Genomic DNA, 15,994 nt, shown 5'->3' with positions numbered 1-15,994 from the left:
TATCCTTCCATTTCTCTGTGTTAAATTCTCACATTAATAAATGCCTCTGTGATGGATGCACAAAAAAAAATATAACATCACATTGAAGCTGAGAAATAAAGCAACTTTTGTTTATTTTTTAAAAGACAAACATGGCTGAGTCTGCACTAATTATAACATTTTGAAGGAAATAAAACATATTCAATATTTCTAGTCTATAAATAAATAATACCCTGTTTTACTTATTCTTTTAACCAAAGATAAAGTTGAAAATGAGAAAAAAATGTATAATGCTTATAAACTTAAAGATATCAGAATCAGAAATGGTATTTGATTCTGAGAAAATTGAGACAAATGGAAAAAACAGCTATGGCAATGAACTTAGTAAAGAATAACATTTAAAAGTTTATGCATAAACTTTCCATGCTTGATTTGACAGACTACAACATTTTTTCAAGTCCTTAAGAACAGCAGCAAAATTTAAGGCAATCAAAAAAAATTAACATTTAAGAATCCTTTGTTCATATTTTTATGAATAAATGCAAGACAACGGTGTAGGTGAAGCCCGAGAACATTCCAATGACTGTGTTTCTCTAGCCAATTTGCACTAGTTTACATTTCACCTTCAAATGTGTTCCCCCATTCCCGATATGAACCATCGCTTCAGATACAAGGGCCAGGAAGGCTTCTGGGTGAAAATGTGTGGCTGCTGAACCAGTCTCACTGCATTACAACTACAGCATGTAAGTAACTCTGTAATTAAAATAGTAAAACAGGCTCAAGCACACACACTCTCATGTTATGAACACATCATATGTCAGAATTATAGATTCTAGAAATAAAGACAAATAATGGCTTGAAGGGCATGATAGTTTATTTTAAAAAATTGTACCACACTGATCATGTTGACCAGCATACACATGATAATGGCTTTTCTCTTGGGTATCAACATTGCAGTATTTTTGTATACTGAAATGTTTCAAAGGACCAAGAACGTTAAGAGAATAAAGATCTTAAATGAAAATGGACACTAATAACTCTGGTGCTCTAACCCACATAATTAATTTAAACCCCTTATGAATCAGCGACATAATGTTATCTAGTTATGAAGAACAAAAGTTCTCTTAGAAGTAGACAGCACGGACTTATACTTTTTTGTACTTTAATCTTTAGTTTTTATTAAGCTATGTCCACCCTGGCTAAAGCACAATCATACAACGATACCTCAGATAATTTCCATGCTACCATTGCACAAGTTTAGTTTTTTTTTACTAAAAAAAAAAAATCAAACCATCATCAAAATAAAGAGGCAAATAAATGTGACTTTCAAATCATTTGAAAAGCATAGTGCTTTTTTGTCCAATACAGATTCAAATGCTATAAATTTCAAACTTCTGCAATAAAATTAATTTATATATATCTATTTATATATGGGTTTTGTTTATAAGAACTGTATTTTTCAATCAATAAGAGAAAGTTACTCTTTAGAGAACAACATATTTGGTGGCATTTCCAAGTATCTGTAATAGACAAAGCCACATAATGTTAAGTCTGGCTCTAAGTATTATAAGGTACAAAATTTTGACCAGAGACCAAAATTATATAATCTGATATTAAAAATCCAACCCATATGAGACTATTTTTGAGAGAGTAAATGTGCTGTTGAGTAACTATTCCAATAACCTTTTCTTCTTATGCCTTTCTGCAAACCAACCTTTTTTTTTTTTTAATCATTGTGATTCACCACTATTTCATACTGATCTCTTTACTTCCATGTTACCATTTCAGTACCGGGATTTCTGAGGCAGCGTTAAGTTTGATTTCATAAAACAGTAGACACTTTAACCTTTCAGTGACAGTTTAAATCTGTAAACTCAAGAATCACATTATTTAGCTCAGCAACTATAAAAACATTTGAGGTTTTGGCATTTCAAGCCAGAATCTCTTTGTGCTTTTTAAATTAAGCTGCTTTTGAATGTTTTTGGTATTTATCAGCCATTTGTATTTCCCTTATAATAAAATACATTTAAAATAGTTTTTAAGGTTAAATGTCGGGGGGTAGGGCTTTAATCAATACTTTCTTTGTTTCAGCACAGTTTAAATCAGTAACTTTTTCCTTCAGTATTGGAATAGTAGAAATTATTTCTGGTCCCTCCTTAGATCAACCAACACCACTTTTATCACGTATAACACTGAAATTTACAGACATCCCTGAAAAGTTTTTGAATAAGTAAACGAGTGAATCACAGTGGAGTCTCAATCAGTTAACAGTGTAGATCCATTTATAAACAAACAAATAAACAAACAAAAAAACTGAATATTAAAAGAAAACCTTCAAGCTTAAAAAAAAGAAAAGAAAACCCTCCCAGGAACTGAAACCAAGTGTGTGTTGTCACTGATTCTGTACTTGTCTCCCCTGATTGATCAGACTCCTCTTTCTCCATATTATAAGACGTGTTTGCTAAAATCCTCACGCCCAGTTTTCAGGACACTTGCGTGAAGAGGCTATGCTACCGTAGCATCTAAGAGAATATAGTGCACCATCTCTTCCCTAATAGACTTCGTATCCAGAGGTGAGCATCGAGTCTCACTCCGCTGCGTTCACCAGCATGTTTCAGGAGATAATACTTGCTGTGCAGACTGATGACAGCTGATCCTCTCACTCCACCCCCACCCCTGCCAATATGAGGTTATAACCAGTTTATCGTCATGTACACTGGCTTTTTACTCTTTCAATCAGAAAAGTTGTGGCTTCCTTGGGGGGCGGGCCGCAAAATGAAAAACCAAGAGTCTAAAGGCACAAAGTCGCATAGCTGCTCTAGTTGGAATTTGTAAACAGAGAACAGGTTGAATTTAGGTAATCCCAATCTGAGAGTGAAAAGGCATCCACAGCAGGCTTTATCCAGCCAGCTTCTTTGAGACCCTTCATGGGTTTTGAGGTCTACAAAGTATGCACTAGAATACCCATACTTCAAAAAGCAATAAGGCAAATAGTATAATCATTATTCCAAAAGTTACAATGGTAGTGTAGGCATACATAGTATAATTTAGTTACAATGTGTGGTACTGTTTCTATGATATAGCCATATTAATGGTTTCTCTCCTACATAATTATATATTCAGCTGGCTTTCAGTTGAACACAAAACCATCCTTGTACCACCACTGATAGTTGGCAATAGCTCTTTGACAGCAGTTTTTATTCTGCTGTAGAAATTATTCTTGAACTGAAAAAAGTTCACAATCCAATGTCCAGTCATTAAACACTATCATATTTGTGAAGAGCTTCTTCCAACTTCTGGGTCACTTTTTGGAAAAATATTATTTGTTGTTGTAAGAAATGCTGCATCTGTGATTTAAAGTCTCTTACTCGAATTTGATGGAAGTGGTGAATTTCAGCCAAAGTGGCAAAAGAAATAGTGTTACAGCGATCCTGAATGCCATCAGCCTTTTGGACCTCCATCTTCCCTTCTTCCACGTGTCGCCTACTCTCCTTTACTTTGGTAAGAGCTCCTGTGATTAAAAATAACAATAATTGGTTAATTAAAACATATGTACACATATCCCAATGATACAACTACATGTTACACAGAATCTTGGGTGTTGTAAATACTTGCCTAAAGTCCTTTAGAATTTAAAAGTAGTGACTGTAATTAATCATTTAAAAAAGAAAGGAATCTGATAATGCTTTTGAACATTATCATTGCTATAGTTTCACTTCATCGAAAACTAGCATTTGCCATATTAATCAGGTACCTTTAGTAGTTCTTGAGAGATACTATACTTGGCAAATAATAAAGTACAAGGAATTGCCCTTAAAAAAGACAAACCAAGAAACTCTGCAGTTTTCATTTACTTAAATGGTGTGGTACCATTATGTCCATTCATTTCACAAGAATTATGTTATAAAAATGATACCCCACAGAGGATGCAAACCTGCTTCCTCAGAAAGTCTCACTAAAGCATTACTGTATCAGACTTCAGGACCAGTCTCTGAAATGTGTTCACACCCAACTGGGCTGATTTTGTAATTCATATTACAGTCATGGAGGTGCTTGGCAATGTTGCCAGTGTATAGTTAAAGGTCACTCACACTGGAGCTGGCAAGGCCATGCCTTGTTCACAGAGAGTACATGTGTAGCTGAAGTGCCTGATGTAGGGGGTGAATTGTCATGAATGCCTCATCCTGACTACTTCTATCTGGAGACCCATAACTGGAGAATCAGGGACTTGAACAATTAGAATTCATTACTTTTTCTTTAGGGACCATAGGCATCAGTGAGTTTTCAGTCTGCCCTAATGATGACCCAAGAATGATGCCTAGAGGTACCATAGCTTCTTGTCAAGAAAGGGTATGCTCAGGTGAGGACAAGGAAATCAATCACTTTGATAGATGCCATGTAAGAGAGATTCTCTCCTGGAAGCATATCCATGCAAAGACACAAAAGGTTGGGGATGTTTAGTGGTAGGAAATACAGGATATTCATGGGTTCTTGGGAGTGAGTAATTGTTAAAAGTCCAAAGTACCTGAATACAGCCAGTTTAAGAATTCAGATTTCCCTATGGAAATCAGTATGAACAATCCTCCAAAAACTAGAAATGGAACCACCATATGACCCAGTGATACCACTCCTTGCCAAACTGTGAAATATGATGTATTAAGAACTATGTAATGTTTTGAACGACCAACAATTAAAAAAAAGAATTAAAACCATCATATTATAGCAATACATGCATACCCATGTTTGCAGCAACACAATTTTCAATACCCAGCCTAGGTGTCTATCAACAGACGAATGGATGAAGAAAATATGAGATATATATGGAATTTTATTCAGTTAAATAAAAGTGAGATTATGTCATTTGCTGGAAAATGGATGGAACTTGAGATCACAAAGTAAAATAAGCCAAGCTCAGAAGGTCAAAGGTCACATGTTTTCTCTTATAAGTGGAAGTTAGAGAGGGAAAAAGGAAAAGAAAGATGTATGTGTGTATGTCTTTAGGGTGAGGAATATCTCACAAAAATCAAAGGGAGATCAGTAGAATAGAGGAAAGGGACCAGGGGGAAGAAGGAGAGAAGAGAAAGGGAAAATACTGGGGAATGATACTGGCCAAATTACCTTGATACACTGTGTAAGAATATTTAACAATAAATGCCACCATTATGTACAACTATAATGCACTAACAAAAAAAAATGGGAAAAAGAATATGTAAAAGCTCTCTTAGTCAAATAAAGAGTTTAAAAATTTTAAGTTGGGGAGGGAAATGAATTCAGATTTCCCAACTGTAGCCAGCACTGAAAGATAAGAGAGAAACTACGAGCCTGGTGGTCTGAGAACTTGGCACTCCTAAGGGGGAAAAAAGACAGCCTTAGTTTAAGAGGTCAGAAGCTGACAGTGTTCAGTTCTAACCACGAAGACACCCACAAGGAAAGTTACCTAATTTGTAAATTTCCTCAAGTCTCCTACAAAATAATACAGAATAAACTGGTACTAAATAAAATTCTTAAAGGTAAAAGAGTATGCTTTTTCATACTTCAAAGAGCTGAGAAATGAAAAGCTACCAACAACAAATATATGTACGTGCATACCCACACATTTATTTTCATTCATTAATTCTAAATAAGATCTAAATGAGCAAAGCCCTGGAGCAGGAATGACATGCCGACATGCCAGCAAGGCAAGGGCACAGCTGCTTCCACACACCACTTCCACCTCACCCAGTGGAAATGAGTGAGCTCTGCTGAACGGAGAGGACCAATTCAAGTCAACATGGCCTCAGGAAGACCCCTGCCCTAAAAATTAAGAAGCCACCACCCTGAAAGTACAGTGCTTTCAACATTTCTTTTTCAGCTGACAGTATCAATAAAGCACTAAAATTTGCCTGTTGTATATAAAAACAGAGGAAGGCCTCTCCATACCAAAAGAAAAAAATGTCTTAACACATTATCTTTGATATGTTTGTAAAGGTTTCATATTCTTATATACAGAAATTGAAGTTGAAAAGACCAGGAAAGTTACAATTAAAAAAAAGTCAAGGGGAAAAATCTTTTTTAAAAAGCCAGCTGAGAATATGAAATCATGAAACATGTGTTCTAAAATGGCTTAAAAGAGAGAGAGAAGAAAATTAAAAGAGAAGTGTCTCAGGTGATCTGACTGTGGCTTTTTACCAGAGTCTGGCCATGGGAAGCTCTGAAACCTGGCCAGAGTTGTGTGAATTGTGACAGAGCTGCAGCTTGTCAAACTCCAAATTAGATCACCATATTTTTAGAAACAACTTCTATTATACTGAATTGCAGGTATGCATATACAACCACCAATTTAGAGACAAACAACACATCATATCAGCATATCTTTTCAAAACCCATGGATATAAGTATAAAGTATCTGTTAGGCCCAAGGACCTTCTGGTATTTAAAAACGTTAAGCTTTTGAAGAGTTCATACGAAAGAAGCCAAGGAAAAAGACTTGTTTTTCTTCCAAATACAGATCAGCTGGTAAATAACTCAATGTTGCTATTTTTAAAGCCCCCAAAAGGTTGGGCTCTGAGGCAAGAGTTTTAATTAATTTAAGGAACATTTTTGGAAGGCCTGACATGAATAGCACACATTGAAAGGACAGGGAGAATCAAACATGTATAACTAGTTCCCATCCTCCAAATCTCACAAAGAAGCCACACGGCAAGGTACTCAGCAAAGGCTTACTACCTGGACACAAAGTAGAACAGGACAACAGTGATGTAATTTCACATGGGAGTTGGATGTGGCTTTCCCCAAGATGACATGTGAACTGTGTCAAAACAGAAAATACTCAGAGGCACATCTACCTACCATGCCCTGTGCTGAGGATGGCAAAGAGGCACAGGGAATAAGAATGTACAGACAGTAAATGGCAGCTCACCAAAATAATCTTAATATATGCTAGGCACTTTCCAGACTGTCTCCGACTCTCACTGCAGCTTGCAACAGACAGTGCTCCTATTTGTACCAGGGAATTGAGGCAGTTACTCAGCATTTTGAGCCTGAAAGTCACCCAGGAAACCCAGTAAGAGGCCAAGATGGGATCTGAATCATAACTGACTTCAAAACAAACACTACAAATATGCAGAGAAGAAACTCACAACTGAAGAGGCAAGAAAGCAAGGTCAGTCTAGGAGGGAGCATGGTGAAAACTAATGTACCTGGGAGTCTCCTCCTGGTCCCAGCCTCCCCCTGGCACAGCTGTCTCCTTTCTCACCTTCCTTAAAATGGCCCCAGCTTTTGTTTTCACATAATTCAGAAAATACTGTGAGTGTAGAAAATGTTTAAATTTGAAAATTTCCCTCTGGAATTCTTACTTCATTCAATTCACTAACTGCACCTGTAAAGTTGTAAAAACGTGGATGTGTAACCGATGTGATTCTGCAATCTGTATACAGGGGGAAAAAATGGAAGTTCATAACCCACTTGAATCAAATGTATGAAATATGATAAGTCAAGAGCTATGTAATGTTTTGAACAACTAAATAAAAAAAAAAGTTCCTTAACATGTCTAAGACACATGTTTTTCCTACCTTTGTAACAACTCAGGGGGCCACAAGACAAAATACTGAACAAGAAGCACATACTTATTTTGAAAGTCTAAACCCAAACTTAGACTAGAGAGGAGTTCCTTCTCTTTTCCTTTTCTTTTTTATCCTCTTTCATTCTCTCTTCCCTCTTTTCCTCCCTCTGTCCCCTCTATCTACTTAGATCCTATTGGAGGATGACAAAAATTCTTAACTACCACCACAATTATTATATATAATTCTTTTAGGGATTTGGGCTTTGTCTCTATTTTGGTACAGTTGAACATCCAGTAAAACATTATTTTGCAAATTTGGAAGGCCAATCAAACCATTTAGAAGAGTAAGTCCTCAAAAGTTAATTCCATTTCAAATTTCCGTTGGACCCATTTAATGCAATTCAAATCCACTAGCCTGATGTGTCCGGACTGCAGGAGCAGTGAGACAAGGAGGAGGAGATCTGTGTGTAAAAGTATAGGTATCATTTCTGTTTACGGGGCTCAAATTATTTTCTGAGGTGACCAGGCAAATAGGAATGAACAACTATATAACATAGTATATGAAGGTATTAAACAGCACACTATAAATGTACAAACTCATAGAATAGGGGGAGCTGCAAATAATCAAGGACAATATGTCTCCACAAAACTGTACCCATGATTTAGAACAAATTTTTAATGAAGAAAAAATAAACTCCCTTAACTGAAGTATAGTCTAACTTATCTTCTCCTAGATCCAACCTCAAAAGATGATTAACTATAAAACAAACTGACAGAAATGTACTAAAAAAATTAAAATAAAAACCACAATCATTTTAGAACACATCTTGAGCAAGAGACAGAAGCCTGGCTCCTTCTATAAGAAGAGAACAACTGGCTACAAACATTCAAATGGAATCAAAACTCCAAAGGCCTTCAACATTCTAAACAAAATAAAGTTCATCCTTTATAAAATACTCTGCAAAGTTTTAAAAAATATTTCTTTTCACAAGAGAGTCATTTAAAAAAATTCATTTCACAATCTCCTGACTCATTTTTCCTAAACATTCTAACAAAATAGTAAGGGCTATCCTTTCTATGAAGAAAACAAGCTAATTGTTATTATGGAAGCTAATTTACCAGTTTACTAAGAATTAACAGAAATCAGTGTGGCAACTTTTAAACAGCCAACCCCCACATATGGACAAATGGCAAGGGCACTTGAACACCTGGGGATGACACACAGAACTGCTTTGTGGATTCCCAGGAAGCTCCACCTCTATCACTCACTGAGCTCAGAGGCTTGGAGGCTTGGAGTTCACACCAGAGCAAAGCAGAAACGTTTTTCTAGTAGAGGTGATAGTGCAAGCATCAGTGAGAAGTGAAATACTATTATTAGAGGATTTTTTTTTTTTTTTTTTTTGTGTGTGTGTGTGTGTGTGTGTATGCTGGGTATTGAACCCAGGGCCTTGTGCATGTAAGGCAAGCACTCTACCAACTGAGCTATATCCCCAGCCCTTATTAGAGGATTTGGGATTTTGTTTTATATACCTGTGTTTTCACAGTTGATCTGACATTTCTCAAGCTAGAAATTATCGTACATATTTCTATGCTTCACATCTTTCATATTTAACATTTCAAATATAACAAGAAAGGCAGAGGTTGCAAAGTTTTCAATCAGCTCTAGCATTTAAGGAGTGGGAGGTAGGAGAAGAAAACTATTGGGGCAGAGTTAGATCATTATAGGCTTGCTACTTCTAGGATAGCTTTTAAAATTCAAGTAATTTGTAGTGGCTTAAGAAACAACTGCAGAGGTACAATCCAACCAGCTGCAGGGCTGTAACAGACATTACAGCATCTTTGAAGCATTTTCTCAGCTGTACCGCATTTTTTACCAAACCCAAGAGGAGGGTAGAATAAAAGCTAAAAATGTTGCCTAAGGAAAGGAACCACACATATTTTTTTTTTAAATTATGGAATCAATAACAAAAAAACAGGCAAAGATTTCAAAAGCTCTATTTCTTAAGTGGCTAATTTAAGAGAAACTGGCCCTCTGCCAGCCCCACTACCAAATATTATGCAGTTTTCAAAAATCCAAAAAGGTAAAGGAAAAAATAGGGGAAGAAATGATACAATGAAGCCTAAGGTCAAAAGAAGCACTGTTAAAATGCTTGACCTTAGGTTTCATTGTATCATGAATAATAATAATTTTAAAAAATCAAATAAAGGGTGGGGATTGTGGCTCAGTGGTAGAGTGTTTGCCTCAAATGTGTGAGGCACTGGGTTCAATCATCAGCACCACATAAAAATAAGTCAATAAATAAAAGTGGACTGGGGTTGTGGCTCAGCAGTAGAGTACTCGCCTAGCACGTGCAAGGCACTGGGTTTGATCCTCAGCACCACATAGAAATAAACAAATAAAATAAAGGTATTGTGTCCAACTACAACTAAAAAAATAGTTAAAAATAAATAAACAAAAGTATTGTGTCCATCTACAACAAGAAAATATTTTTTAAAAAATCAAATAAATCTCATGGTTAGGTGAACAATTTAATCTCAGTTAGAATGGCAATCATCAAGAATATAAATAATAAATGCTGGTGAGGATGTGGGGGGAAAAGGTATACTCATATATTATTTGTTATACTATAAATGAGTACAACCGCTTTGGAAAGCAGAACAGAGATCCCTCAAAAGACTAGAAATGGAGCCACCCTATAACCCAGCTGTCCTACTCCCCAGTATTTATCCCAAAGAACTAAAATCAGCATACTACAGTGATATATGCATACCACTCACGATAGCCAAGTTATGGGACCAGTCCAGATGCCCACAGATGAATGGATAAGAAAATGTGATATAAATACACAACGGAGTTTTCCTCAGCCACAAAGAAGAATGAAATTATGTCATTTGCTGGTAAATGGATGGAATTACAGAACATCATGCTAAGTGAAATAAGCTAAACTCAAGACAGTCAAGGGCTGAATGTTTTCTCTCATTGCAAAAGCTAGAGGGTAAAAGGAATAAGAAAAGGGGTGGGGGTAATCTTATGAAAATAGAAGGGAGACAAAAATCAAGAAAGGGAAAAGGGGAAGAAATGGAAAAGTACTGGAGAACAAAATTTACCAAATTATGCTATGTCCGTGTACAAATACACCACATGAATCCTGCTTAGACATCATGATAATGCACTAATTAAAATAACAGTAATAATGATAGAAGGGGGAGCAGGTGGATCAGGGGGAGGGTGGACAGGAGGGAAAGGGAAGGAGATTGAGCCAATTATGTTACGTGGCATAATGAATCCCACTATTATGTACAAATATAAGGAACCAATAATAAAATACTAAATGGGGTGATCAAAGGAAAAACATTTTATAACGGAACATAGTATAGAGTTGTGATGCTATATCCTGGGCTAACAGACTTTGCTTGGCTACATCTGGAACACAGGCATGTAAAAATTTTATTATGAAGCAGAAAGGACTGACAACACCGAGCAGTGTGAATATGTACTTTTAAAAAATACATAGAGACATTCCTGGTTCAGAAGAAACTACTAGTTCAGAGGTAACACACGAAGTAGTGCAGTCTTCCCAAGATACACAACTGGAATTAAATTCTTGAAATGTACACAGATTACACGAGAAAGTATTACTGAAAGTAATGGAAGTGAGGCAGTGTACTTCACAACATCCTGACCAGGCAGAAGTACTGCAGGAGGCTGGCCTTGAGCACATTCCAACTGTCCCTTCCCCAGGGAGCTCAGCAAAGGAGGCAAAAGGGACAAAGAAAATGCCCCTCATATAGTGAAGGGTGCTATTTCAGTTGAGCATTCGATTTAATTATTAAATTAGTTTGGCAAATTATTAGGATTTCTTCAAGGGGCAGAAAGCTCACTCAGGAATAACCCTGAAGCCTCATTCCTAAAGGATAAGAAGCCCCAAGGTCTTTCAGATCACTCCAGGCCCAGGGAAGGCCAGCCACAGCTGATGCATAATTGAGACCTGCAGAGCTGGTGCCAGATTGATTTCTTTCAGCTAAAAAGGTCTCAGGAAAAAATTTGGGTATAATTCAATCTAACAAACTGGAAGCAGAGTCACCTGTCCAAAGTCCCACTGCCAATTCCTGGCAAAGAAGCCAGGATTCCTACCCGCCTGCCAGCCCTGCCCTTCCCACTGTCCATTCCTTGCAGGGTGTCACTTTTAAGAGATCATCTGTCCAGCCTGTGATCACAGACTGAGAGGAAGTGTGAATGAGACTTGAGATGGAGATTAACCCTGCTACATTGCTGCAAAAGGCCTTTCCTTTTCACATTTTGAGAGTGAAAAGGAAAACAAATGTTTTTATCTTGCTATAGGACCTGTTACTAACGAAACTTCCCAGACTTTGATGCAGACTCTGTTCATGCAAAATTCCTAACAGGGTTCATTTTCATACTTATCACAATTGCCCAGGCTCAAAGAAAGGCACTTTGTCCCACTTCTTTATCACAAAATCCAGCTACATAGAAATCTATAGTCCTAAATACACTTCCACTCATCTCCTACCTCTTTCCTTTATATCTTAGCAGTGTAAACCACCTTGCAGAGTTTTAAAATATGTTCAGGGTCAAAGAGCAAAGCAAGAAATAACTATTAATACAATATGTACTGAATTTTAGGTTATATTATTCATGTTTTCAATGAATGTAGAACAAAATAATCATGTGACAATGTTCATTACCTTAAAAGTCTCAAACTAAAACCAACAGCAATCCTCATTTTAGAAATTAATTATGATCAAGGAACCCAGCATCATTTGCAAAAGCATTATAATATTTGCACAGCATGCCATTACATTATTTTCATAAGTAAAAGCTAATGTTTAAGAAGCACTGCAATGTTGCTGTCTTTTTTCTAAAATGAGAGTAGGATAGCTCTGGTGTCATCTAGCCCCTTCGCATATATTAAAAACCCACTGCAAGTTTAACTAAACAAACAAGCACACTAGCAAATGCCTCTGCATTTCACTGAACTGTACTGTTCCATGTTCCTCTCCTTCTGGTTTGCAGAAAGGAACGACTTTCCTGGAAACTTCTGACCTAGCAAAATGGGGGGGGGGGGAATCCCCATACACTGTTCTGTCTCAGGAATTTTAACCAAGGCCAGCCCCACTCTCCCTTGAAGAAGTTGCCTGGTCCCTTGCATTTTCCCCTCTTTGTGCCCTGCAAGCTTCTCTGCTCCAGGCACTCAACCCCTTGTCCCCTTGTGCACCTCAACTTTGTGTTCCTTTTCTCACCCAAATTTCTTCTCAGTATGTTTTGTCCCTCCTAAAACCACTTAAACAAAAGGCCCAGTCACTAAGCAACAGGGATCCAAAGGCTGTTGCTTTCTTTCCCCTTAAAAAGAAAGAAAGCAAGCACCTTGTTTAATTTTTAAATCTTGAATGTACCGAAAACATTAAGTAGATTTTCAGTCTTCCTATGACCTTCCCCCAGGAAACTGAAGCCATGGTGTGAAGGACAGAACAAGAGATAGGCTGAAGGGCATGTGGACAGCAGAGTGGAAGACTGGACTCAGCCTGTTTTTCTTCATTCCTGTGAACATGTAAAATGTTGAAGAAAATGCTAATTTGGTCAATGTGACCTATTTAATTTTTAGGGCTCCTCACTGGTATCCACCACACTGACCTGAGGTCCCTGCTAACTTAACTTTTTCCTGTCCCCTTTCCTTCCTTCCTCTCTTTTGGTTCCACTCATTTGTTGATTACCTTTTTCTCTCTCTATTCCAGTATTTATTTTGAGTAAAACATCTCAAAAGAAGATGTTTTGAGTAATCTTTTGAGTAAAACATCTCAAAAAGAAGTGTGGGGGGGGACCGTGTGGAATGCCCACCAAACACACAGAGATGGGTGGCGATGTGCCAGAAAGTAGTCACAGAGGAGCACCTGCTCTGTGCAAACCTGACAGTCCTGCACTCTCATTTTCTATTCTTCAATCCCAAAAGGAATGCACTCATCACCCCTATTTCCAGGGGTGCAGAGTAAAGTTAGGGAAACTAAATAATGTTACTGATGGTGGCTGGCTCCATGTGACTCTGATCTGCTCAGGCAGTTCCTGTGAATCTGGCCTGCTGGGGCTACCTCATTCATGATGATCTTAAACTCCACAAGGGAGCCTCAACACACAGCGCATGCCAAATCCCCTAGGAAGCCTACATCTCAGGTGACCCACAAACCACCTCTAGGCCCTTGAAATTCAATCCCTGAATAAAATTATACCAAATGGGCTCCAAGTATGGACCATGCTAATAAGCCCTGAAGGATGCAAATATTAATGCTCAGTTCCAGCCAGTGAAAGCAATTTTTGAAGGGACTAAAAGTCACTAATGTCAAGAACTATCAAAATTCAAAGATAAATTAATTTAAACTTCACTTTCAACTTACAAATGTAATAAACAACAAATAACTTTAGAGTCGTTTTATTTACTTTTTTTTTTTTTTTTGGCAGTGTTAGGGATTAAACTCAGGGCCTTGTGTATGCTAGGCAAGTACTTTACCACTGAGCTACACCCCTAGACCCAAGAGCCATTTTAAAATGGAGGGAAGAAGGTATATATATGTAGGTCAAGGAGTATTAAATTTCAGAAAAATTAACTTGGTTGCTTATTAATAAAAAATTTTAATCATTTAAAGAATTCAGGTCTTTAAACTTGGTTTGATGCTTATCTAAGTAGTCTGTGCTTGGTAAAAGCCTTGCTACCAGCAGCTCTGGAGGCTGAGACAGGAGGATTACAAGTTCAAAGCCAACCTCAGCAACTTAGTGAGGCCCTAAGCAATTAAGAAGACCCTGTCTCCAAATAAAAAATAAAAATGGCTGGGGATGTGGTTCAGTGGTTAGGAGCCCTTGGATTTAATTCCTAGTACAAACAAACAAACAGAAAAAACAGCAGGGGACAGATGGGGCTGGGGCTCAGCAGTAGCACACTTGCCTGGCACGTGTGAGGCACTGAGTTCTATTTTCAGCACCACATATAAATAAATAAGATAAAGGTCTATCAACAACTAAACAAGTATTTAAAAAAACAGAGGGGAGGAAGACTTGCTAGATCCTAAATAAGTAGCTCTTTGGGCTTCATTTATCACCTAATGTCTAACTAAGGGCAGAATGACATTCAGTATGAATGAAAACATTAACTTGAGTGTAAATGTCTTAAAACATGTTACTCACTGTGCATGTATATTTACACAGTTCATCTTTTTTTCAAAAATGAAGAATGAAATCACATGATTAGATCTCTTATAGCTTTTTTTGGTAAAGTAAGCTGTTCACTGCTAGAAATTGTTATTTTATATATATAAAAAGATTACTGTGTTTCAACTTACAATAAATATTAAATAAGCAGCTAGGGGTATAGTTCACTGATAAAGCTTGTGCCCTCTATGCAGAAGGTCCTAGGTTTACTCCTCTCCTTGGCACCGTCCTCAAATTAAAGAGTACTTGGATAAAATGGTGAAAATGTTGATTTGCTTATGAAGATCATGTATGAAGATTTTAAAATCTGAGAATAGGAACAGTATTTTTTCTTAAATAATACACATGGAATCTTACTAAAGCAGCATTAGATATGCATTCAAACTGCTAGTACTTTGGGTTTAGTAGATCCTTCACATTCAACAATGTAGTTGTATCAAAAAGAAAAATAAACTTTGGAAACTACTTTTAAGTAGAGGTAAAACCTTTATTTCTTTTGTTCTAGGAAGATAAAGGGAAGCCCAGACTAAAATAAAATTAAATAGAAACTGCTAAATAGAGAAGCTCCTCCACGTTGGGCCAGGAAGTGTGTGAAGTGGCACCAGCTCTTGACAAAGGCCACCAGGGGAGCCTTGACCCAAGGTCCAGAGCAAGGGCCTTTCAGGAGCCTGAGTCTTATGATGGCTTCTGAGACCTCTATGGTTAACACCGAGTTAGAATATTTCCAGTGAATATATTAATTCTTAGGAGGGCTTTTCTTAAATAATGTCTACTTTGTAACTGAAATGCTAATCCTTGCAGTAGACCATAAGCAATGGCGGTAACAGCTGGTGGGCACCTCAAGCACTCTCATCTTCCTTAGTGCTGCCTGCTGTGCACCAATGGCTGGCACCTCACATCGCCTGATGATCACTGAGATTTGGGGATAACTCCTGAACCAGTTGTTTTAGACTCAAGACCCCTCACCCATGGTTTTCCTGCTTCCCTGGGCTGGCAGGGTCTTTCAATTTCCTATTGAATGAGATCATAAAAATAACTAACTTAAGACAAAACAAAGTACCTAGAAATATATCAAGTTTTAAAATACACTCAAAATACAAGTCTTAAAACAAGAAAACTTGGAGATGACCCATGCTGGACATCTATCAGTATGTAGTTAAAATGTCATGCTGTAACCACAGCACTAGTTACACATAAAAACAAGGCACAGGACCCAGGCTCCTGGAAGGCCCTGGTTCAGGAATTCTGAGTGCCACAGG

General features: G+C 37.4%; 1 protein-coding gene across 1 annotated transcript in view; it reads right to left on the bottom strand.

The window, feature by feature from the left end:
* Nucleotides 1-262: 262 nt before the first annotated feature.
* Snx18 (sorting nexin 18) overlaps nucleotides 263-15,994 on the bottom strand; it is a 36,614-nt gene continuing 20,882 nt past the window's right edge. Inside the window, exon 2 of the mRNA XM_026385949.2 lies at nucleotides 263-3,490. Within this exon, the coding sequence (XP_026241734.1) occupies nucleotides 3,237-3,490 (254 nt within the window). The 3' untranslated portion in view covers nucleotides 263-3,236. The remainder of the gene's footprint in view (nucleotides 3,491-15,994) is intronic.

The sequence above is a fragment of the Urocitellus parryii genome, chromosome 1, assembly GCF_045843805.1.
Source record: "Urocitellus parryii isolate mUroPar1 chromosome 1, mUroPar1.hap1, whole genome shotgun sequence".
NCBI classification, from domain to species: domain Eukaryota; kingdom Metazoa; phylum Chordata; class Mammalia; order Rodentia; family Sciuridae; genus Urocitellus; species Urocitellus parryii.
Note: the sequence above shows the minus strand (reverse complement) of the source record. Positions and strands in the feature narration are given on the sequence as shown.